The 23226-nt window shown below is 39.7% G+C and overlaps 2 protein-coding genes across 3 annotated transcripts in view; both read right to left on the bottom strand.

The window, feature by feature from the left end:
• Positions 1-1510: 1510 nt before the first annotated feature.
• Positions 1511-8977, bottom strand: gnat1 (guanine nucleotide binding protein (G protein), alpha transducing activity polypeptide 1). Its single transcript, XM_041782710.1, has 9 exons — positions 8872-8977; positions 6706-6748; positions 6483-6624; positions 6230-6387; positions 6021-6149; positions 5717-5846; positions 5456-5609; positions 2149-2362; positions 1511-2066 (listed from the first exon to the last, which is right to left on the bottom strand). The coding sequence occupies exons 1-8, from the start codon at positions 8975-8977 to the stop codon at positions 2172-2174; spliced, it is 1053 nt and encodes a 350-aa protein (XP_041638644.1). The 3' UTR covers positions 1511-2066; positions 2149-2171.
• A 4279-nt stretch (positions 8978-13256) lies between these two features.
• sema3fa (sema domain, immunoglobulin domain (Ig), short basic domain, secreted, (semaphorin) 3Fa) overlaps positions 13257-23226 on the bottom strand; it is an 80775-nt gene continuing 70805 nt past the window's right edge. For both annotated transcript variants that reach the window (XM_041783010.1, XM_041783011.1), the window contains exons 11-19: positions 21391-21460; positions 20489-20633; positions 20170-20392; positions 19582-19670; positions 19451-19492; positions 18364-18521; positions 18174-18241; positions 17916-18049; positions 13257-17793 (exon numbers count right to left, since the gene is read on the bottom strand). In XM_041783010.1, coding sequence (XP_041638944.1) covers positions 17365-17793; positions 17916-18049; positions 18174-18241; positions 18364-18521; positions 19451-19492; positions 19582-19670; positions 20170-20392; positions 20489-20633; positions 21391-21460 — 1358 coding nt within the window. In that variant the 3' untranslated portion in view covers positions 13257-17364. The remainder of the gene's footprint in view (positions 17794-17915; positions 18050-18173; positions 18242-18363; positions 18522-19450; positions 19493-19581; positions 19671-20169; positions 20393-20488; positions 20634-21390; positions 21461-23226) is intronic.

The raw sequence follows: 23226 nt of genomic DNA, 5'->3' as shown, positions 1-23226 counted from the left end.
TCAAGCAGTGTGGATTCTGTGCCCCTCCACTCTTCCTCCAGACTCTGGGACCTTGGTTTCCAAATGATATGCAAAATGTACTTTCATCTGAGAAGAGGACTTTGGACCACTGAGCAACAGTCCAGTTCTTTTTCTCCACGGCCCAGGTAAGACACTTCTGACGTCTCTGGTTCAGGAGTGGCTTGACACGAGGAATGCGACATCTGTAGCCCATGTCTAGGATTCGTCTGTGCGTAGTGGCTCTTGATACGTTGACTCCAGCCTCAGTCCACTCCTTGTAAAGCTCTCCCAAATTCTTGAATGGATTTTGCTTGACAATCCTCTCAAGGCTGCGGTTATCCCTTATGCTGGTGCACCTTTTCCTACCACACTTTTTCCTTTCACTCAACTTTCCATGAATAAGCATCTTTAGCAATGATCTTCTGTAGCTTACCCTCATTGTGGAGGGTGTCAGTGACTGTCTTCTGGATGTCGGTCAAGTCTGCAGTCTTCCCCATGATTGTGTAGCCTACTGACCCAGACTAAGAGACCATTTAAATGCTCAGGAGACCTTTGCAAGTGTATTGAGTTAATTAGCTGATTAGGGTGTGAAACACCATGACTTTCCAATATTGGACTTTTTCACAATATTCTAATTTTTGAGACCTTGAATTTTGGGTTTTCATTATCTGTAAGCCATATTCATCTACATTTCAAGAAAAAAAAGGCTGGAAATGTTTCAGTATATGTGTATTGAGTCTATTTAATATATGAGTTTCACTTTCTGAAATGAGTGACAAAAAACAGCCTATTTAACTTTTTCATGATATTCTAATTTTTTGAGATGTACCTGTAGTATCTAGTCTGGTGGCCAAAAAAGAGTAGTCTACCACGTCTTTTGGCAAACTCTAGTCAAGATTTATTGTGTTTTCTTCCACTCTCTGCCACTCTCCCATGCTTTGCAGTCGTTGTATAGAGAGTATATTGTGTGTTATATATATATATATATATATATATATATATATATATATATATATATATATATATATATATACATAGTGATATAGTGATTGTCGTTATGACTATTTGTTTTGTTTTGTTTATGTACTCTGCTTTGGCAGCAAAGGTTTTAACCAACGATTCGTGCCATTAAAGCATATTTTCAATTTTGAACTTTGACAAGAGCAGGATGCTTACCTCTGTTTACATTCTTTCTGCAAAGCTAAGCTGGGCTACAGATAATTGAAATGTATCTTCCATATGTGAAATTCTAATCTATGAGTTATACTTCCTTAAACTAAACATTTATCCTCTTAATTAAATGTGGAGACTGTTGTAGTTTTAGTGCTACAAAAGGAGTGCATTTTTATGAAGCAGTTAAGAACAATGCATGCTGTGTCACTTTTTTATTTGTGAAAAATGGAGAGCTACTCAGGTTTCTACAAGCTTTAATAAGCTTACTCAAAGTTTATAAGTATCAGTTTCTGTACAGGATAGCTGGCTGTAAGGCCCGTAGTCCGGTTAACTTAGAGACAGTGAAGTTGCAGCTTTTTACTTCTACCACCTTGTAGGGCTTTAGATCCACCTCATTTGTAATGTGTCATTTAGAAAACATTTATTATATACAATAATTCTGCTAAACTAATGCGGGGACTTAGATTTTCTAAGACTTCTTGATAGTGTGAACTGGAACCTACTTCTGGAGTACTTCTGCAGGAGGGCCTAGTTTACTCTGTTTACTCTGTTTACTGACCAGTATGGATGCATTAGCTTTACATCTACTCACAACAGTGAATAAATACTGAATACAGCCTTAGATGAATTAACTATGGATTGCATAGCCTTCTGAAAATGAGTTTAAGAGACTTTTAAGAAAAATAAGCTTAACCAAAATTCAACTCATCGTTTTTTTGCAGCTGATTTTCAGTCGTCTTCTTGTCTTCTTGTCTCAGTTGATACAAAGTCTCTGGTTTAAAACTTTGACTTACTTTTAAAGACAACAAATTGGTTAGAATGTTTGCTTTCACTTGTTTGAGGGAAAACTTTTCAGCTCAGTTTGAATGAGAAAAGGTTTCTTGAGGATCCCCCTGAAATAAAGAAAGAAATGTTGACTGTTAGGATGTCTGAACCTTTCAGTCTGAATAATCAGACCAATACTAATCGGCTCACCACTGCTCTTCTCAGCATGGCTCTTAAAAAAGACCACAATCCTTCAGGTTTTCTTTGATGATGATGTCGGTGACAGCGTCAAACACAAACTTGACGTTCTCTGTGTCCGTAGCACAGGTCATGTGAGAATAAACTTCTTTGACATCTCGGCGCATGTTCAGGTCCAGGAACTGCAGTTTGATGTAGTTACCAGCATCCTCATAAGTATTGGGGCCTTAAAAAAGATACAAGGAGATACAAGAACATTGAATTCACATAAAAATGTATTTACATTTGAGGGAACTAGGGATGTCTTGTGGTTGAGTTGCAAATTACAGCCGACAGATTAGTGTTCTCAATAATCATTGATAATCAGAATCAAAAATACTCGATCACTTCGGGAAGAAATTTGGGAATGTCCTCATGTTGGTGGTCCTAACACTTTATTTAATGGGATAGTCATGTTGTAATTCTTAGGGTGTATATGCCATTTTGTGGCTTTAGTGGTCTTTTTTTTTTTTATTATTATTTTGACTTTGTTAATGCTAACATTATAAATTTCAGAGGGTACATTGTTTTTATATTTGATAGAATTGTGATATTTGTATATCAGAACTTTTAACAGGTCATTAACAGGTCAATAATAAGCTCTGTACATGTTTTGTAATCACTCAAAGAAAAAGGGTTAAATTATATATATAGTGCTTAACAAATTTATTAGACCACCTGTCATATTTGTCTCAAAGACCATCCAGCATCATGAAGTGCTTTAATGCGGACTCTTTCATTTTCAGTGAGCTCTCCACATTTTACCATTTTGAACAGGAATGAGGGATTTCAAACTGAATTCACCTTTTTATACCCAAATTTGAGCCGCTCACTGGGCTTCTCTGAGAAGTCAGAAATAAATCAAGCATAACATTCAAGCACTTAAACTAATTTTTCTGTTCAGGAATGCAAGTAAATAACTATAATTTGACATATTAATCAAGAAATAATAATGTGCTTTCCTATTTTTTCAGTGTTTTTGTAAATCAGTGAATTTGAAAATTCATGGATAACAATAATAATTATATTTTAGCTTTAAAAATATCATTTGAGTTAAAGAGCTTCTACATATTGGTGTATTAACCATTGCAGAAACATAAAAAATGATTTTGGTAATTACCAATGCTGTTAATTTAGGGCAGCTGTGGCATAAACCTTACTTTGGTTAGGGTGGTCTAATAAATTTGTTAAGCACTTAAGCACTGTACATATATATATATATATATATATATATATATATATATATATACACACACATACATACATACACACACTTTATTGCCAAAAGTATTCACTCACCCATCCAAATAATTGAAATCAAGTGTTCCAATCACTTTCATGACCACAGGTGTATAAAATCAAGCACCTAGGCATGCAGACTGTTTCTACAAACATTTGTGAAAGAATGGGTCGCTCTCAGGATCTCAGTGAATTCCAGCATGGTACTGTGATAGGATGCCACCTGTGCAACAAGTCCAGTTGGGAAATTTCCTCACTCCTAAATATTTAACAGTCAACTGTCAGTGGTATTATAACAAAGTGGAAGCGATTGGGGACAACAGAAACTCACCCATGAAGTGGTAGGCCTTGTAAAATGACAGAGCAAGGTCATTGGATGCTGAGGCGCATAGTGCACAGAGGTCACGAACTTTCTGCAGAGTCAATCTCTACAGACCTCCAAACTTCATGTGGCCTTCAGATTAGCTCAAGAACAGTGTGTAGAGAGCTTCATGGAATGGGTTACCATGGCTGAGCAGCTGCATCCAACCCATACATCACCAAGTGCAATGCAAAGCGTTGGATGCAGTGGTGTAAAGCACGCCGCCACTGGACTCGACGAGTCTGGCTTTGGTGGTTGCCAGGAGAACGGTACTTGTCTGACTGCATTGTGCCAAGTGTAAAGTTTGGTGGAGGGGGGATTATGGTGTGGGGTTGCTTTTCAGGAGCTGGGCTTGGCCCCTTAGTTCCAGTGAAAGGAACTCTGAATGCTTCAGCATATTAAGAGATTTTGGACAATTCCACGCTCCCCAATTTTGTGGGAACATTTTGGGGATGGCCCCTTCCTGTTCCAACATGACTATGCATCAGTGCACAAAGCAAGGTCCATAAAGACATGGATGAGAGAGTTTGGTGTGGATGAACTTGACTGGCCTGCACAGAGTCCTGACCTTGACCCGATAGAACACCTTTGGGATGAGTTAGAGCAGAGACAAAGAGCCAGGCCTTCTCGTCCAACATCAGTGTGTGACCTCACAAATACACCTCTGTAAGAATGGTCAAAAATTCCCCCCAAATTTATATTGGATACTTGTGATCAGGTCTAATCTTGACTTGAAATTAATACAAAAAAGTGGAAAATTAAAAGTGAAAAAAATATATGTGTATATTATTCTTATTATTCTTATTGTTATTTGTAAGCTTGCATTTTTTTGCCACAAACACCCTGAATGTAACATGTCTTTTGTACACCAGCTGTGTTAAAATGCTTTCCCATCAATATTAAAGTCCCTGTGAGGTGATTAAAATTTAGGTTTGTTGTCTGACAAGCCACTGTGTTATAAACCACCAGGTCAAATTCCAGTCATAAAAACACATCTCTAAATTTATAAAAATCAAGCCTCAAAATCATGAAAAGTAAGGCAGTAATATCTCCTCTTGGATGGTGTGGGCGTGTCTGTTGAATGAGCTGAAGCCACGCCCACTCATGGGAAATACGATCCTCTTAAGTTCTAAGAAAAGCTTCTGATTAGAGCGCAGCTGCCTGGCTCTGTGCCAGAGCAGGGAGACAGAGGTTGGGGATTAAGTTTACTTTTTTTTGTAGCACAAATCTCTGTTATGATGCTTTATTTGACCTGTAGGCCACCATGGCTGATAGATTTGGGAAATTTACCTCACAATCAACAAAAACATAACATGTAACTGGCTGTTAACTTTGAATGAAGGCAGTGACATCAGCTAACAACAGACTGTACTGAGATGAACAGCTCATTGAATTTATACTGGTGTAGCCTTAGGGGGGTGGGGTCATTCACCACAGAGACTGGTGATGTCAGGGCTCCTGTATTTGCCCTGCTGAAATTAAACCAAGCCAGAAAGAGGTGAACAGCTTTCAAAGGGTCTAAATCCAAAATTCAGTAACATGTAGATCTCTGTTTATTGACGTTTGTAAATATAAAGAGCTCACTGAAGAGAATTCTGATTATATAATAAAAACTTACTTTTACAAGTAAGTAAGTACTTCTAGAGCACTGGTGAAGTTTTTAAGTTGAGAAGATCTCACCATCATACTCAGGGAAGCACATGCTGAGATGAGCCTTCTTGATCTTCTCGATGAACACATCTTTCTTGTTCAGAAAGAGGACAATGGAGGTGGTGGCAAAGTAGCGGTGGTTGCAGATACTGTTGAACAAGTGCAGACTTTCATGCATTCGGTTCTGGAAAGAAAATTGGTGTTTTTTCACTCAAGTCTCAGTGATGAATGAGTCTTTCAACTAAACGTGTTGTTGGATAACAGAGAATATCGTGTGCCCAGTTATCATACCACTTCATCATCCTCCACCAGCACCATGTCGTAGGCGCTCAACGCAGCGATGAAGATGATACAGGTAACGCCTTCGAAACAATGGATCCACTTCTTCCTCTCTGATCTCTGACCACCCACATCAAACATTCTGCAGGGAGACACAAACATGTTTTCTTTAAAGCAGAGTGGGAGCAGGAAGGATCAGGGTTTATATCCTGTTACTTTGGGATGACAAATGATTTTGTGTCATTTCTTCAGATCTTCAGGAAACAACCAAAATGTACACACTGCCATGTGAAGAAGAAATATTGTGACCACTCACCTGAAATGTAAATCTTTGAAGGAAAACTGGGTCTCGATGATACCTGTGGTCTTAACTCTCGATCTCAGCACATCTTGTTCAGTTGGCACGTAGCCTGGCTGGATCAGTCTCTCCAGGTCATTCAGGTAACTGAGGCAGGGTTAAAATGACTCTTAGGACAAATACCCATATGAGATGTGATTGCACAAGTTAAAATCTTAGCTTCTTACTATCCAGCAGAGTCGTTGAGTTGGTACTCTGAGGCCCTGTCGAAGCACGCCTGTATGCCAGAGTCCTTCCACAGACGCAGAATGATGTCCGACAGCTCTTTGGGCATTGTGCCCTCCTCAATCGTGTCTGCAAGGTGCATCAGTTTTCTGGCATCATCCTGAAGGGTGGAAACAAGAAGACAAGATATGTTAAGGAGCTTTCTAGAGCCCTGATCTCTTTCTACACAAAACGAACTCTCTCAGTGTTTGTTACCTGCTGATCAGGGTGTCCGTAGTTAATGTTGAGTGTGTTCATGGCCTTCACGATGGCCATGATGGACTGCAGTGTGTTGCTGTAGATGATGACAATGAACTCCAAACACTCCTCCAGTGAGTAACCATCTTTGTGGATAATTCTGAGTGGTTAGAAAATACAGTATTAGTATGAGTGGTACAGCCAATAAGACAATAAAGAGATGTAAAGTCAAATATCTTACTTCATCTGTTTGACAATTGTGCTTTTGCCTGATTCTCCAGCACCTAAAACAGAAGAAAAACACACTAAATTCAGTCATTTGTATTAAAAAGTCCTAGACTTTATTGCAATTCTTTCATTACAAAAAACTGTACCATATTTATTTTTTATTTTTTTTTATTTTAAGCTTGGGTTTATTCATTGATCGGCAACTCTACATCATCAGCATGTATAAATTTTTCTGAATTATTCTCTGTGAGCTGCATTTGTGAAAGCAAACAGCAGGGCTATCCAACCCAAAATTCCCCCTGAAATTTCCTTGCTTTCCCCCCCTTCTCCCCCCACCCAAGGCTGCCCATAGGGGGGGCGATAAAGGAGAGCTTTAAGGGGACCTGCCAAATTGGTGGCCCATGAAGGTCTGCAAAATCAAGGAGCATTGCAAAGTTAAACAGTGATACCATGTTTATATTTTATACCTGAATAATAACCACTCTTATCAAAGCAACAAATAATTTTTCATTGATTTATGCCGTCGTGTATGACCTACTTCAAAATACCCTATTCTTTAAACATAATTAAATGGGTTCAAAAGTGGCTAAAATGGGTTTATGTAGGCAAAAAAATGTCAGAAAGTGTCAAAAATGGGTTTAAGGTGGATTAATTTGCATAAAAAGTGGATGATTGTGGTTAAAATGAGCAAAAAGCAGCATAGAAAGAGGTGAAAAGGGGTTAAAAGTGACAAAAATGGGTTAAGAGTGGCAAAAACAGGCAGAAAAACTGGAGACAAAAGACAAAAATGGATATAAAGTGGCAAAAATGAGCAGAAAAGCAGTGAAATAGGATTAAAAAGTGACAAAAATTGAGGTAATAATGCCAGAATATGTTTTAAGTGTCTAACATGAGTCAAAAGTGACAAAAGAGTGTAAAATTGATGAAAAGAGGCACAGACTACCATCAATACAGCTGATCCAACACAAATGCATTGATGCTATCAATAAATCACAACCAGGGAGGGCCCATTCACTATGATTTGTCAGGGGCCCAGTGAAATCTGTGGCCCCACCCCTCTACCGTCAAACAGGCAAACTGCTGGAAAACTGCTGTGAAGCATGAGTTTGAACCAACAGGGTTTCATGTGTGAAAATACTGATATGTCAGCCCTGTGATTGACTGCTGACTAATTCGGGTTGTGTCCCGTTTCTCGCCCAGTGACAGCTAGGATTTGCCCCCCCACAACATCGATCATGATGAGTGATGGTTGGATGGGTGCGGTAGCTGGCGGATCACCAATGACTCTAGTTCTGCTAGAAGTTTCTGCAAGGTATGTTTTCATCATTTTTGGTTGGTGCTGCCAAATACTTCGGTGGATAAATGGGGTCTTTAGATATTATAATAAAAAGAACAGTCATGACCTGTTTTGTATTGCACATAGTGTCCCATGACCCTCAAGATTATGTAGAAGTTTATGTCAGGCAAATACAGGGTTTAACAAATGGGGTTCCAGCAGATTCTTGAATAAGTCTTAAAAATCTTGCTTATAAGATTCTAATAATTATTTTTGTGTATGAAAGTTTTTATGTTTTTTGTCTTCTCTCCCTGTTATGGCATCCCTGCAATCTGACAGATATTCAGAACCGTATATAACTGCCTCAATGCACTGTAAATCCATACAAAATCACACAAAATATTCAGACATTTCTCGATCACCTGCCTTAAATGTAAAAAATTAAAATCTTCAATCAAACAGCAGATTCTTCTATATCAGTGATTCACTCAGAGTTCTGTATTTGAGTGCTGCAGCCACAGTTTGGATTTTGAGCTTGAGTATCTGTGTCCTTCACAGCTAATCTCTTTCTGTTCGAGTACCTGTTGTTTCAGGATTAACAAGGGATTGTGTCAAGTGATTATCAAAATGTCTTAGCAATTCACCGACACAGAATATTAAGTCTTCACCTGAATCAAACATGCTGCACATTCATTCAGAGTTAGCATAAATCATTCATTAATTACAAGTTATTGAGACCTGGACAATCCTCTCAAAAATAAGGTGAAAAATGTAGACCTCAACTCACAAACAGACATATGAGCTATTTTCATATCTCTGCCATTATCATCAGGCTCCATTGGGGCCTTAACAAGAATCTATGGCAACAGATGATGAGATTTCATCCAGCCTTTGTCGCTTTACCTAGCAGCAGCAGTTTGACAGTTCTTGCATCCTTGTCAGCATCCTCCTTCAGCTTCTTCTCCAGCTCTCTGGAGTGTTTCTCCTCAGCGCTTGCTCCAGCCCCCATCCTAACTTTTCCAGGAAAAAATTGTCAGGAAAAATGGCAGTAGGTCCTCTCTGATGGGACCTGTGTTTTTTTTTGGACAGGGGCTGTCACCTGTGCAGCTGGTGCGTCTACCCAAACCAAACCCCAGAGAATGCTTGAGTATTTTCCCGTCTTAGGAGATGATTTCGGGCTTCCCCTTTCCACATGACCCAGTGTGACCAATGGGGAGCAAGGACAGGAGCGTTTTAGGGTGGGGGGGGGGGTGGGGGTGGGGTGCGAGGAGAAACAGACCTACATCAGGGAAGGTGTGCTCTAACCTTTAGGGGACTTTGCTGTGCTCAGCGGAAGATGGACATCGGCTCAAGTGCTTATCTCTCTGTGCTCCTCTTAGGGGCCTTTCAAAGAGAAGCATACATGTGGAACAAGTTTATGCTGAGTGTTTGTGCTGTGAAAACTAGATTTATCTCACATCAGGACCAAATTGAAAATCTAAGCTGGGTTGGTCTTGAATGTGTGGGATATATAAAGGAACTGATTAAAAGAGTTAAAACACACTCCATAATGATCAGCAAAATAAGATCAGGGCCGTTAAAACAAGTCAGAAGACCACTGATTACAAAGTGACAAATCTGACAAAGACATTTTGACACTTTTAAAGTGATGGTGCAGACTGCAGGATGAGCTGTGGAGTGATTAAAGAGCTTTGTGGTTTCACCTGACAGATCTCATTGACCCCAATCTGAGGCTGGTTAGGATCCTAATCTAATCACAGTCAACAAGATACACAAGCATCTTCAGTGTGAGTGTGTGTGTGTGTAGCATTTTCCTGCTCATAAAGTATATTATCTTTTTCTATTTCCATTTGTAATGATCCTTTCATCACATTTTACTCAACGCTTATAAGCAACTGTGTAATGTAACAAAGTAATTTTGCTCAAATATTGTGTTAAATACTAATATGAGGCTCTTGACTTTGACTATTCACATCTCATGGTAATTTTTATTCCACTTGAAAAGACTTACTAAGCTGTAAGGTCAAAGGAACTGCCTACAGAGCTCAGAGACAGGATTGTTGCAGGGGTTCTCAATGTTGGGGTCGGGACCCCATTGGGGGTCATGAGACACTGAGAGGGGGTCTCCAGATGCCTTACAATTACACTGTTGCCACTTTGAATCGATTTTGCCTAATTTAACCCATTTTTATCACTCTTTCCCCACCAATTTTAACACATTTTTTCTATTTTTTAGGTTTTTTTTGCCACTTTTATGTAAATTTTGGCATTTCTAACCCATTTTTGCTACTTTTAAAATCTAATTTCACAACTTTCCTGTCATTTTTTGCCATTATTAAAACATTTTACATATTTTAACATATTTCAATTCTGTTTTTAACAAAAGGATTTACATCATTAAGAGGGCTACTTACGGCATAAATGATTTAAAAAATTGTTTCTTTGATAAGAGTGGTTATTGCTCAGGTCAAAAATAAAGTACCACAGCTTAACTTTGTAATGGACCATGATTTGCTGCCCAGTTTGGCTGGACCCCAGAAAATGCTCCCATTTCTCCCCCTAATGGGCAGCCTTGTCTGCACATGACTATTCTTGAATGTGCATGACTATGTTCAGCCACCTTCAGGTACAGAGGGGGCCCCTGCCAATGGCGCCTTTATTTTGGGGGTCGCGGACTGAAATGGTTGAGAACCTCTGGTCTGGGGAAGGCTACAAAAAATATGCTGCAATGGGGGAGAAGGGCCTTTGTAATAACCTTGCAAAACAGATGGATACGCCCATTTCCTTGTTTCTCACTGGTGAATCCATCTTGCAAAGCTCCCATCTGAACCGTTTGGGCCCGGTTAGAAAGTGACAGGACCAATCAGCAACGAGGGGCAGTACTTTCAGGCACGGCGGAGTTGTGACGTAAACAGGGCAGCAGCAAGAGGTCAGTGCAATTGGTGGAAGAGCTTAGTGTGGATGCTGCTAAAGCGCCAGTTTTAGCAGAACTTGACAACATTTCTTCGTTAAAAGAAGAACAAAGAACAGCAGTGAGTTGTTTTCTTTTCAAAGTCGAGTACTTACATGTCTTTAGTCGCCATGTTTCGCGTTATTCCTCGGTAGCTGCATATGTGCAGCTCGATAGCGGCTACGTCACGTGTTTTGTTGCTCTGACTGGCCTGTAGAGATGTGACAGACAGAAAGTTCATCCAATCACACTCTGAGTTTTTTTCAAAGCCTCTGCCTTTTCTCAAACGTTTCCTATTGAAGCTTTCCCAGATGGATGTGTGAAACACATCCATCTGACGTGCCAGGTTACCTTTGTAAGATGTGACCAAGAACCTGATGGTCGCTCTGACTGAGCTCCAGAGATTTTCCCTGTTGTGTACTTTGTAAGTGTATTTTGTGAAAAGTTCTTGCATACCAGCAGTAAAGATGCACCTTTACACACTATGAAGTAGTTAACTCTGTTGTTTTGCTTCTTTTGATTCCTACATCGATGTAAAATGCAACATTAGAAATAGCACTGAACTCAGTATGTTACATTATATTAGACAATAAACTAGGGCTGTCAATACATTAAAAATTTTAATTGCAATTAATCTCACAAATTCCATAGTTAACTTGCAATTAATCGCAAATTAATCACACTTTTTTGTCTATTCTAAATGTACCTTACAGTACTATTTCTCAAGATTTAAATACCCTTATCAACACAAGTGGACAAAAAGGCTTTCTTTAGGCAAATATTTGTTCATGTCAACAACCCAAAACAACAACAGATAAAGTCCAGAAAATTCTCTAGTCTGAGCTCAAAGATACTGAACGCTGCAAAAATATGCTGAGAGCATATCATGGTAAACTCAAGCCACAACAGATGGAGATACTGACCTTAATGTAACATTACTGAGTAATACCACAATGTAGAGTCAAACTTTAGTCTTCTAGAAGTTAACTCCTCTGTTCTCAGCAGCTGAACACTGAACAACAGATCTCATCATCACACATGGACATAAAGAAGTCAAGTCTCTGCTGAGAGCTCAGCAGTAAGGCACAGACACATCTAATGGTGTTTCACTGTTCTGATGTGAGTAAGGTGGACACATCTGCCCTGCTCAAGAGAAGAAGCAAGTAATTACTTAAAAAATGTCTGCTATTATTTATCATATTTTTACTTTCAAACTAAAAAATGTAGTCCAAATGTAAAATAAATGCTGACAGTAAGAAATGACTGAGAACTTTTAAGGTGGACTAAGAGAACTTAATCATCTCTTCATTCTTCAGATCATAGAAGAGCTACAGATTTAATCTAAAACCATTTTTTCTTCCTAAATAAAGGAGACCCACAGTCTAACAATGCTTTCAGCTTATGATACTCTACAGAGCTCATTCACTAACCTCTGCTCTCCTGTCACACACCAGCCTCTGCTGCTCTGTCTTCTCCTCCTCCCCCATGATGCAGCTGTACATTCACCATGCATCAGACAATCTCCTGTAGGGACTGCAGAGTCTTTGACAGTTTTGCAGCATCTTGATTGACTGTTATTTAAATTTGGCGTTTATTCACAGTTCCAGTCGATCGTTTTAGTAAGTTTCGTTTTTCTCCGAATACTTTCACTTTCAAGCAGGAGCTGCGTGGGGATGAGAGCGGACCTTTAGGAGACGTGATCGGACCAGTCAACAGTCAATAGCGCAGCTGTGGTGCCGGTTCATGGCAGATATAATAGCCTAAATAAAAGAATAAATCCTACTGGCCCAAAAGTGCGTCGGCACACCTGGAAATGCCCGGTATGCCAGATAGCGAGTCCATCCCTGCAGAGTTGTCTGAGTGTCTCCATTGTAAACAAATCCAGCATGGCGAGGGGGGCGGCTCTCTGCATTAGCGGTGTGCATGGCTAGCGAGTAGTGCGGGCTATCTAAGACTCTACGAACTTCCTGTAACTTCGTTCATGTCGACAGTAGGAGAAAATAACTTCAGTTTTATCTGACATGATCTAAAAGCTGAACCTGTCATTCAAAAGTCTCTGTCCTTTATCCATTTCTGCTCGCTTGTACCGCATCACGACGGCGCCACTTCCTGGTCTGGCAAACTACGGGATGGGTCGAGGGTCATACAGAACGCGCATGCGTTAATCGTGCGACAAAAAATTTAGCGGCGTTAAAAGTAATTTGAGTTAACGCGATATTAACGCGTTAACTTCGACAGCCCTACAATAAACCCTCGACAGTATTTGCAGACGAACAGCAAACAGAAAAGAACCTCTGTTATTATAAAATATAGAGCTTTAATTTATTAGTCAGCAACATTGATGAGGAAGAAAAGATATTAACTTTTTTACAAGTCATAACAATAACATCGACTGTGCATTATATCATACATTACTTTACCGCAATGAACCAGAGCAAAGTCTGACAAACAGAAAATAAAAGATGTTTGAAATCATGTACAAATCTGCTGAGAACAAGAGAGAAGAGAAAGAGACGTACAGAGAGAGAGTTTAAAAAACAATCGGACCTTTCTGTACTCTGTCCCATAATAAGTTGGATTATGAGCATCACTTTCTTCCACTGATAGTTTTTCCATATTCCCACAACAAGAAAGACATTCACTGACATTCACAGCAACATACATGTAGCATTTTAGACAAATACTGTACACATACACTGTACATGCCATGCACAATGAAAAGCCACCCTCTGAAGAGTTTGGTACATGTTGTTTCTCTTCAGGTTTGGTGGTGATCAGCTTCTTAGTGGTTGTATTTGTGACTTATTCTTATATCTTACAGTATGGACGTTGCTCAGTATAAACAGTTTCATATGAAGTCTGTGGCATGTCTGATGGTAAGATGGCAGGAAGTAGCTGGGAGAGCTACATCATCCACCGGCACTGATCGAAGAGGTCTATTTCTGTAGGCTGCAAATGCACACATTTAGTTGTAGTCTAACAAAAGTGGATTTACTGCATGATCAGTATTCACTTGACTTCAGTGAGACCACTGTTTAGCATAACACTGGCAGGAATGAAAACCTTGGACTCTTAAAGGAAAAGAAACACTCAGAGCTAAGGGCGTGTCCAGACTTCTTTGAACTAGAGTGGCCAAACTTTGGTGGTGACTTATGCAGAAAAAGCCTTAAGCAGTGGTTCTCAACTGGTAGCTTGGGACCCAAAAGGGGGTCACAGAGCTGTATTCAGTGGGTCGCAAATGTTTTCCTTGAAAAAGTGGCAAAAAGTATGATGTATGGGAGCCCTCAGGTGACATACTGACATGTATTTCATATAACCCCATTTTGCCATAATGAGAAAATTTTGGCTGTTCAAAATCTTGTCTTTGTATCATTATCTCAGGATAACAAAGCTAGTTAATGTGTTTATCTTTTCAATTTCTAGAAAACAACAAAAACTTATGTTACCATAGGAAACATAGTAAAATAAAAAGTAATGCATCCTCAGCTGACATTTTTCCACAACCTTAGTTTCAGAGCACTTATTGCATAATGTTGCTAAATTATGCTTGCTGACTTCTGCTTTTCTCAGAAGTAACCATATATTTTTCAAAATAGCTTTGTGGGCTCAATATTTTCCTTTGTTCAAGGATATGGAATTAATAGAGATGTAATGGTATTGTTAATTTCGCAGTGATGGACACACATCAATACCGTTATGGACATGCAAAGAGGTTTCTTTTAACAGAGCAGAGTGAAGGGAAATGGGAACTACAGTTACCATCAGCCCTTGTGTACCCAGCCGTCGCTGTACTCCACTCACTGGCTTGAGCTAAAAGCATGTTATAGTGCGAGTGAGAACTGGAGGCTCCAGCGACTTCTAAATCTGACGCGTGGAAGCATTTTGGTTTCCCAGTGTAGAGAAATGACATTGGACAAAAAGTAAAGGACAAACAAAAACAATATTTGAACAGTGCCAAACTGGGGTGACAAACTCGATGGGGAAAAATGAGTGATACAAGGAGCTACTTGGCAAATCATCACCCTGGAAAGATATGTGAAGATACAAGGAGCAGAATTTAGCCAGACCTAAAGATTCTTAAGGAAGAGTTTACAATCCCACTTCCTCACAACGATGCAGGGGCAGAGCTTAACAGACCACAAGGTGTATCGTGACTATATCACCAAAGACCTACAGCTACTTTCAGTCGTGGACAATAGAGGTTGTTGGAGCCAAAGTATAAGTTTAAAGCCTAATGCACAACTACGGCACTTTTTTTGCACATATTGTAATAGTCAAAGTGCATTTGTTCTTTGATAAATGCAGATGTCACTTTTATCTCCAAGTTTTTATTTTTATTATTTATTTTTGATAACATGAAAGGTATCAAAAAGGTGGACTTGTTATCAAGGTATTATCATACTGTGAGATTTTGATACTGTTACATCCCTAATAATCAAGAAAACAAAACAATTTAAAGGAATCTCGTCCTTACATTTGTAGCTCCTCGAGACCACAAACGTTATCCTTGAAATGACGAGTCAGATTGGTTTCTTCTCTACTTTTGTTGTTAGGAAAAGTCCTTTCTTGATTTTGATTGGCCATGGACGTGGAGAGCACTGTGAGTAGAGGGGAAAAGCTGCCACTGAGGGCATCTTTGTGCTGTGAATGCTAAGTGCTGAAAATGCTAAACTACAATGGAGCAAGCATAGGAATAAATAATGGCTGTGGACACCGGCCCTAACTTTCCAAACATATTAGTTTTGTCCTGTCTCTTTGTTCAAGCTTATTGTAGCTCGATCAAATGTTCAGACTGCAACATTTTACATTCAGTTAATTTGAGTGAGTATAAATGTTTGGTTGTGATATCTCATTGGGCAGGTGGTGGAGTAGGCATGTGAAATAGCAATTTTGTTTTTACCATTTATAGTTCCACTATAGATATCTAATTTATAAAAATACTGCAGCGTACAGTTGTAACATTCTATTAAATATTTCCATAAATTCTTTGAGGACTCGTAGTATATGCATCTAAAAAAGCCCAATCAGAAGGTGTGAAATCAAACCCTGCCTCGCTGTGCAGATATCTACTCATAATGAAGTATGAGAAACCTAAAACGGCAATTCAACTTCAATTTAGCAATACGCCTAGTTTTCCTAAATTTGCCCACCACCTCTCATTTTATAATCACATGACTTTAACCTTTTTGTTAAAAAATTCTAAAGCTGTTGTCTCTACGGTATATTTTGTTTCCTCCTTTCTTAATTTCAATGTTGAATTATTTGTTTAAATTAGTAGGACAAAAAAGTATATAAACAAGAAGGCAATTGAAATTGTAATGCAGTTCCACCCGAGGCCGCCCCCTAGACACGCCCCTGCTCAGAGCATTCACCTGCATGCCTGACATGACTATAGTGTAAATGCCACAGATATGTGTGAAGTATTTACTGTTTTTTTATGATTACCATTTTGGCAACAGAAGGTGCTTGTCTCTTTTTAATCACAAACTGTCACAAAGTCACATTTAGCTGCCTGATGGAATTTCTTTTCTAAAAAAAGAAAAAAGAAGGCAATCTTATATTTTCAGCTTTCGTGTTGTTAAAAGACCCTTTCCCCGAGGAAAAAAAAAGCTTATCACAAAGATCACGTTTGTTTAGGATACAACATTGAGATGTGATATTTACGTAGAAACAAACACTTTGCAGCAACTGATTCTGGAAGAATTTTGGTGATGTACCATTGTTACTCGTATCCAGGATGGACCACAACACAGAGGAGAGACGTCTTTACCTGCAGCACAGGTAACTTTCTTTAACATGTGACTGTTTGATAGTGACAGACTGTCACAGCTTCAGTCTGTTAGCATTTCTTTCATCATGTGTCCCAAGAAATGCAGAATAACTCTGTCAGCAGCTTGAATCTTGCAGTTAATGTACAAAAACTGTCTGCTATACAGTACAGAGTTCTGGTGAGGGTGTTAAAGGAAGTCCATGAGTTTAACAGGAGACTCCATTTCCAGCTTTGACAGCAAATGCTGCCAAAAAAAGATTCAATCCAACACAGCCGCTTGAAACAGTTACTGTTCTTGTCCATGTGTGGATTCTCCCAAGATCCTGGGTCATACTCGCTGTTTCTTAAAAACACCAAACATAAAGATATTCTCAACATAATAACACATTGTAATAAACAAGAACACTAACAATAATATTATAATAACAACAATATTTGCACAGATTTACCTATTCACAAAAACATGTTTTCTAGATAGGTACAAAGAAGTACTTTTTACAGCCTACAATAAATATTGTGTATTTTCATGGTTGATGCTTTTGGTTGCAGTCATCCCTTGTGATAGTTTCATTTTTCTAACTGGGGTCTTTTCCCTAAATGGAGAGTAGCAGTGTTCAGGAGGAGTGAAAAGGTACACGGGTGGTGTTTGAGTATGGTAAGGTGTAAATCCAGCTCCTCATGTCTCGGCAGGTGTCGTCTGCTCGTCATGATGCCGGCGGTTGCGGGGTTTCTTCTGTTCTTTCAGCTCCTTCAGGCTCTTGGCTTTGTTTTCCCCAAGGCTTCCCTCGCCCAGCTGCCAGTAGTCCTGGCAGTACTGGTTGATCAGACCCATCTCTGGCTGGCTCAGGATGGTCAGCAGGTCTTTATACTGACCTACGCTTGGAGTCCAGGCGCTGGACTGAAGTGGGGGGAGAGCTGGGCTGCCTGTTTCCACCAACACGTTGTTGACCGTGCGGCTGGAGAGGACCACAAGCTGCAGTTTGACGAGGGTGTGTTTGAAGTTTTTCTCTGTGGACGTGCACTGGTAGATGCCGCTGTCAGACGACTGCAGGGAGCGGATCAGGAGGCCCTGTTCTGTTTTCAGGATGCGACCCTCGGAGCGGATCTGGAGGGAAAGATGCAGAAACATCCAGCATTGTATTCATAAATTTGACCTAACACTGCTCAAATAGATTAACATTAGACCTGTATCACGTATGAGTATGGAGACTGCTTAGATTTGCTCACCTCTTTCCTCCTGTCGCTGTTTTCCTTTTGCAGGTGCCACTTCAAAGACATATGAGGAGATCTGGCCTGACACTCCAGGAACGTGGTGCTGCCTTCCACTCCATACTGAACTGACTCCACAGTATTCTTATTGGCTAAATAAGAAATAATATAGAAATTATATCATATTTGAAAAGAAAGGCAGACAGTGGCAGAACATTTTGGTCCAAATGGTGTGGGTCCAGTGATGGGTTTATATTAAGTCAACCTCATACTCACTGTTAGAGTTATAACCTCTGCACTGGCGGATCGGGTTGCCGTACTTCACATCCTGACGACGGCTCCGCCTAGAAGGTTTAGATAAACAGTCCAAAATAAAAAGCTCAACTTAAACATATTTTGGAGCTGACACATGAAAAGTAAAATATAGTTCTACATGCATGCCTGTGTCTGGCATCTTAATCCTCACCTCTTCTGTGAGTTAGAGTATCTGGAGCATGATTTGCCATCCCAGGCACAGTATGGGTCTCTGGCTAGACAGCAGTCTGCGCAGGCCTCCCCATACACGTCACAGCGATGGAGAGCCAGGTGGGTCACCCCCAACACTGAGCCCACGTACAGCTGTTGCTGTTGATGGTAAAGAAAAGAAAAATTAAATATTCAGATACAGCAAATCTTACCTCCTTGTTCAGTTTAAAGCAGTATGTCCTTGAAATATTAGTTTAAAAAGCCATAGCATTAGAATCAATCAGTTGTTGTACTGTATTAAAAACATTTTTCTCCATGCTGTAGGTATAATTCAATCACCTGTAGACAGGTTTAAAATTAAGCATTTTTTATACATGTTGCTGTGCAGGGACCTTCCTGCTGGGTAATGCATAGAAATAGTGGTCTGAATAAATTTTAAACTTTCCTTTTCAGAACATTAGCATCAAATTTGAATATTGCTTTAACTTTTTTGTTAAGCCAGCTTCTGTTTAGCCAGGGAACTCTTTGTAGAGGATTTGCATGTGAATATTTCTCATTAAATAAGACTAATTACAGATAAGTTAAAAAAAAAAACCCTGCAACTATTCTTTCATTTATATCCTGAGTATGCAGATTGCTAAGAGAACGACACTAAGCTTGAACCAAAAAAACAAAACAAAACAAAACAAAACAAAACAAAAAAACATTAAGTGTCTTCTTAGGACACCTGTGCAGCCACGATGGATTTTTATAGTCCAATCAGACAAACCAAATAAACAAAATCACAAACTCCTAGATGTTTGAACTTATTTTTGTTCAGCTATTCTAGAAGAATGCATTCATGGCGCCTCTTGATTCTGAAAAGTGCACAGTAAATTTGTGTCTCTGAAGGCTATCAAATCGTTTTGTATTCATTAGACAGAAATCTGCAAGAAATTGGGCAGTGTTAAGAGCTAGTAGATTTTGTTGAATGTCAAAAATCCATTACTTTTTGCCTTTTTTTCTTATTTGAGTTCCTGACTATACTCTCATGTTTTGTCTGATGGTTTATATGTGCATTTGGTGTCAGACACTTTGAGCTAACATACCCGTTTTGATGAAATCTTCATGGTGGTGATTGGCGTAGGAACCTGTAGAAATACATAGGAAAACAACTTTAATCTTCTTGTTTCAGATAACAGAAAAATACAGAGTGAGAGAAGGAGAAGTAAAGACACACCTTAAAGACCTCCACTTCCTCTAAGACAAGCTCCTCTGTCTGCAGGTCGTCTCTGGGCAGGACGATCACTTTCTGGACAGTCCCTCGATCTGTGAAACACAACAGACAAGTGAGTCATGATTCTCCCTGGCTGACATTTAGAACCGTCTGACAGCCCCATTCAGGCTGCACTCAGCTCATATGTCATCTAAATATCCACTCCATCTTATGAGGGAACTACTTTTTGATTTCCTCTAACATTGAAGGTTTTTTTTTGTAATTTCTTTTGTCCAGAAAGCCAAAATACATTGACCATGATTTATTTATAAAATGAATAAAAGGGGTGAGTACTTTTTTATAGGCACTATATTGATGTATGAACCATGCTAAATATACACCAAAGACTTGGCTGTTTTTAAATCAATGTTCGATTATTTTTTTTAAAGGTTAAGTAGCTGTTTTAGTTCCAGGTTGGTGCTGTTAATTTATTCTAAGAATGAATGGCTCGTTGAATGCTAGAAGACTTGTACTTTCCAAATAATATACCAAACAGTGACATTATCTTTGTGAAAAATAACACGATACCCTTTATTGCCTTAAGGTACTGACCTGTTCCCAGGAAGAGCACCTCATAGTTTCCATCAGCAGCTGCAACCTGATCCACAGCAATTGTGGTGAACTCATAGTCCACATTGGTCCTGACCACCAGGGGGCGCTTGTGTACTGGGTATACAGCATTGTACATGGTGGGGTGGTTTCTCATGAAGTTGATCACCTCATCTGGATAATCCTTTGTGGATTTCATGTTGGGGGTAAAAGTGCCTCCAGGACACTATTGATGAAAAAAGATCAGTTAACTAACATACAATCACACTGTAAAAATATGATGTAGAATGGGTGTATTTGTAATCAGTGATGTGTAACTCACAGTGCCAGGTCGTGGGTAAGGAATCTTTCCTGTGTAAGCCACCCACTGGTAGTTTGGCCCCTCTTTGTGTGCAAAGGGGCCGTTGAAGACCATGCGGATGTCTGCCATGGAGTAGACGCACACAGCCGAGCCTTTAAACACAGCCCTGGAGGAAGGCGGGAGAGAAAAGGATGAACACACAGAGATGGCAGCTCCAGGAGATAATTACTACGGTTTGTTCTGCTGGTCTCTGCGGCTGCTAGAATCTACTTCCTTCCCACGTACTCGGCCGGCCTCTTACAGGAGCGCTCCAAAGCATTATGATGCACAAACACACACTCAAAGCGAGTCAAGCTGTCTGACACACTGACATACAAACACCCACGTCCTGCAGAGAATCGCCAGAGCTCCGGTGGTGGGTGTACTATGTTTGTAACTCCTGTCATGGGCCTCTATAATCAGTGCGGCGTGTGTTTTTATCAGCTGGGTTGAAATGTGAGAGGATGGAAACAATAACAGTGTTTGTTTCTCAAATACATTAATCAGGATATGTTTATTATGACTATCTGTGAACCTCACCCTGCTTGTGTGCAGTCACAGTCTCAATTTTCATGTCTGCCTGAATTTTAATGCTGTGTGTTGAATGACAACTTGCTATCAAACCTGACCTGTGAGGAGCTATAGGCTCAGTCAGCCTCTCAGAGGAGTGAGACTCCCTCCAGGCTCCACATTCTCACAGCTAAGTTTTCACTTTGTAGCCTGGATCTGACGGGCCGTACGTAACGCAGCATTTCAATATCAGAGAGAGCTGACACCTCCAGGCTGAGAGGAAATGAAATAAAAGCTGCAGGAGGAACCCAAAATACACCTTCCCTCCAAACTGCATGAAAGGCGGAGAGTTTGAGAAGCTGTCAGTCACTTACCCGGAGACTGAGAAGACTCCATAGATGACAGGATTCTTGGTGTCTTGAGTTGGCTGGATATAAACATCCCCTAATAGAAAAAACACAAAAGTTGTTAAAATAAGTAACAGTTTGAAAACTGAGTAAGCAGTGGTGGAGTACATACTTGGTGATTTTCACAGAAATCAGAGTTAAAAACCTTATAAATATACCTTTGGACACAAAACATTTCATTGTTTAAAGTCAGATAAAAGGACAGACGATTAACAGTAAAAAAAAAAAAAGTATTAAAAGTCCTACAAATGTAGGCACTCATTCAGCCGAATACTTGTCATTTTTACTCACATATCTGACACTGTAAAAAAACTGTTGATTGAAATGTACAAATGTATGCAGATTTTTAATGTTGTTGCAATTTGCATATGAATTTTAACCACTTTATAGAGGTGCAGTACTGTGCAGAACTTTAAGGTATGTTTAGGCCTTAAATTTAGGCTAGAGTAATAGGTAGATTTGGCGAGTAAGCCCCCCTGAGGGCACCATCGGATGGAAAGGAGGATTGACACAACCCTGGTTCTGCTCTAGAGTCCATGCACTTTACAAGGGGCATGGGAAAAGAATCTGTTGAAAAAAATAATAAAGTTGACACCCTTAGGGTGGATTAGGGGTTGGATGTATTGAGTAAGCATGGCCTAGGGTACTGTCAAATTGAAATGCAGGGTTGCCATGAGCCTGTGGTTATGCAGTGGATGTCCCAAGGGCCCAAAAACCACCAGTGGTCTCCTGGTGTATTATCAAATTTGAAAAGGCCAAGACAAAAGAGATGCCGTCAAGCTTGACCTTGGCTGATGAGTCACACTCCTGAGTTAATCCAAATAATCTGGAGAATTCTGAGGAAAAATTATTCTGATTCTGTATAGCAGCAATAAAAAAGCACAGCTTTAAAAGAGGAATTCCAAGCACCAACAGCCTGATGAACCTGATGAAAATGCTGAGCGCTGGTTTAACTCAGTGGACAAAGCAGGCATGAATATACAAAGACTGTATTCCTCAATGCACTGATAGATTCCTGGTCTGTTTGGTGCTGACCCCCCACTCTCTGTCCCCATATTTCTCTCTTCAGCCATCCTATCTGAATAATGGCAAAAAAGCCCAAAAATCATCTTAAAAATTAAAATGCAGCCATAAAGAGTGCAAAAACCTTTGTTTCTCAAGTATCAATTGGCTGGCTACAAAAATCAATGAATCCTCTTTAGGCCCTATATTATAAGGTTTATTTTTACAACCAAACTCAACATGCCTACATCCTGGCACAAAATGCACTTTGTAACTAATTTCTCAATTGGTAAAACTGTGCAGTTCATTTTCATGCATGCTGGTGACACACAAACTTCAAGAACGCCTTAAGGAATGTTCTTCAGACTTTTCACAAATCCACTCCGACTTATGGATGAACTGTTTTCATTTTGAAGGTCATAAGTCTGAAGCCAAAGCCTCTGGGCCTCATGTAAATCCCTTGCTGTTAATGTCATATGTCAATAATGGGTTGATAGATTTCACTGCAGAAATGTCTACCCTGACACAGTGTAGAAATGTCAGTGTTAAACATTTAAGAGTTAATTTCAACTCCCAAAGTGTAGATTGTTGTTTTTAATGTTAGATACTTCTGCACCATGAGTGAATGTGTCTGCCGAGTTAGTGGCTTCCCATCTGTGGTAAAGAAAATTTTTCAGCAAAGGAGATGCTTGACTTTGCCCAAAGTTCAATGTCAGGTGATAATCTTGATTAACCTGGAACCCATGAGAATGATATTAACCCCCAAAATTGTTACATTTAACACTATGGGAGTTGAATATA

Source organism: Cheilinus undulatus, linkage group 3 (assembly GCF_018320785.1).
Source record: "Cheilinus undulatus linkage group 3, ASM1832078v1, whole genome shotgun sequence".
Classification (NCBI taxonomy): Eukaryota; Metazoa; Chordata; class Actinopteri; order Labriformes; family Labridae; genus Cheilinus; species Cheilinus undulatus.
Note: the sequence above shows the minus strand (reverse complement) of the source record. Positions and strands in the feature narration are given on the sequence as shown.

Bases quoted from the DNA above. Each gene is read 5' to 3' on its own strand.
- gnat1 (XM_041782710.1), bottom strand. From the start codon at position 8,977: ATGGGGGCTGGAGCAAGCGCTGAGGAGAAACACTCCAGAGAGCTGGAG. The intron at 6,388-6,482 runs GTAACAAACACT...TCCACCCTTCAG, and splicing joins ACGGACACCCTGATCAGCAG to GATGATGCCAGAAAACTGAT. The intron at 6,150-6,229 runs GTAAGAAGCTAA...ACCCTGCCTCAG, and splicing joins CTCAACGACTCTGCTGGATA to TTACCTGAATGACCTGGAGA.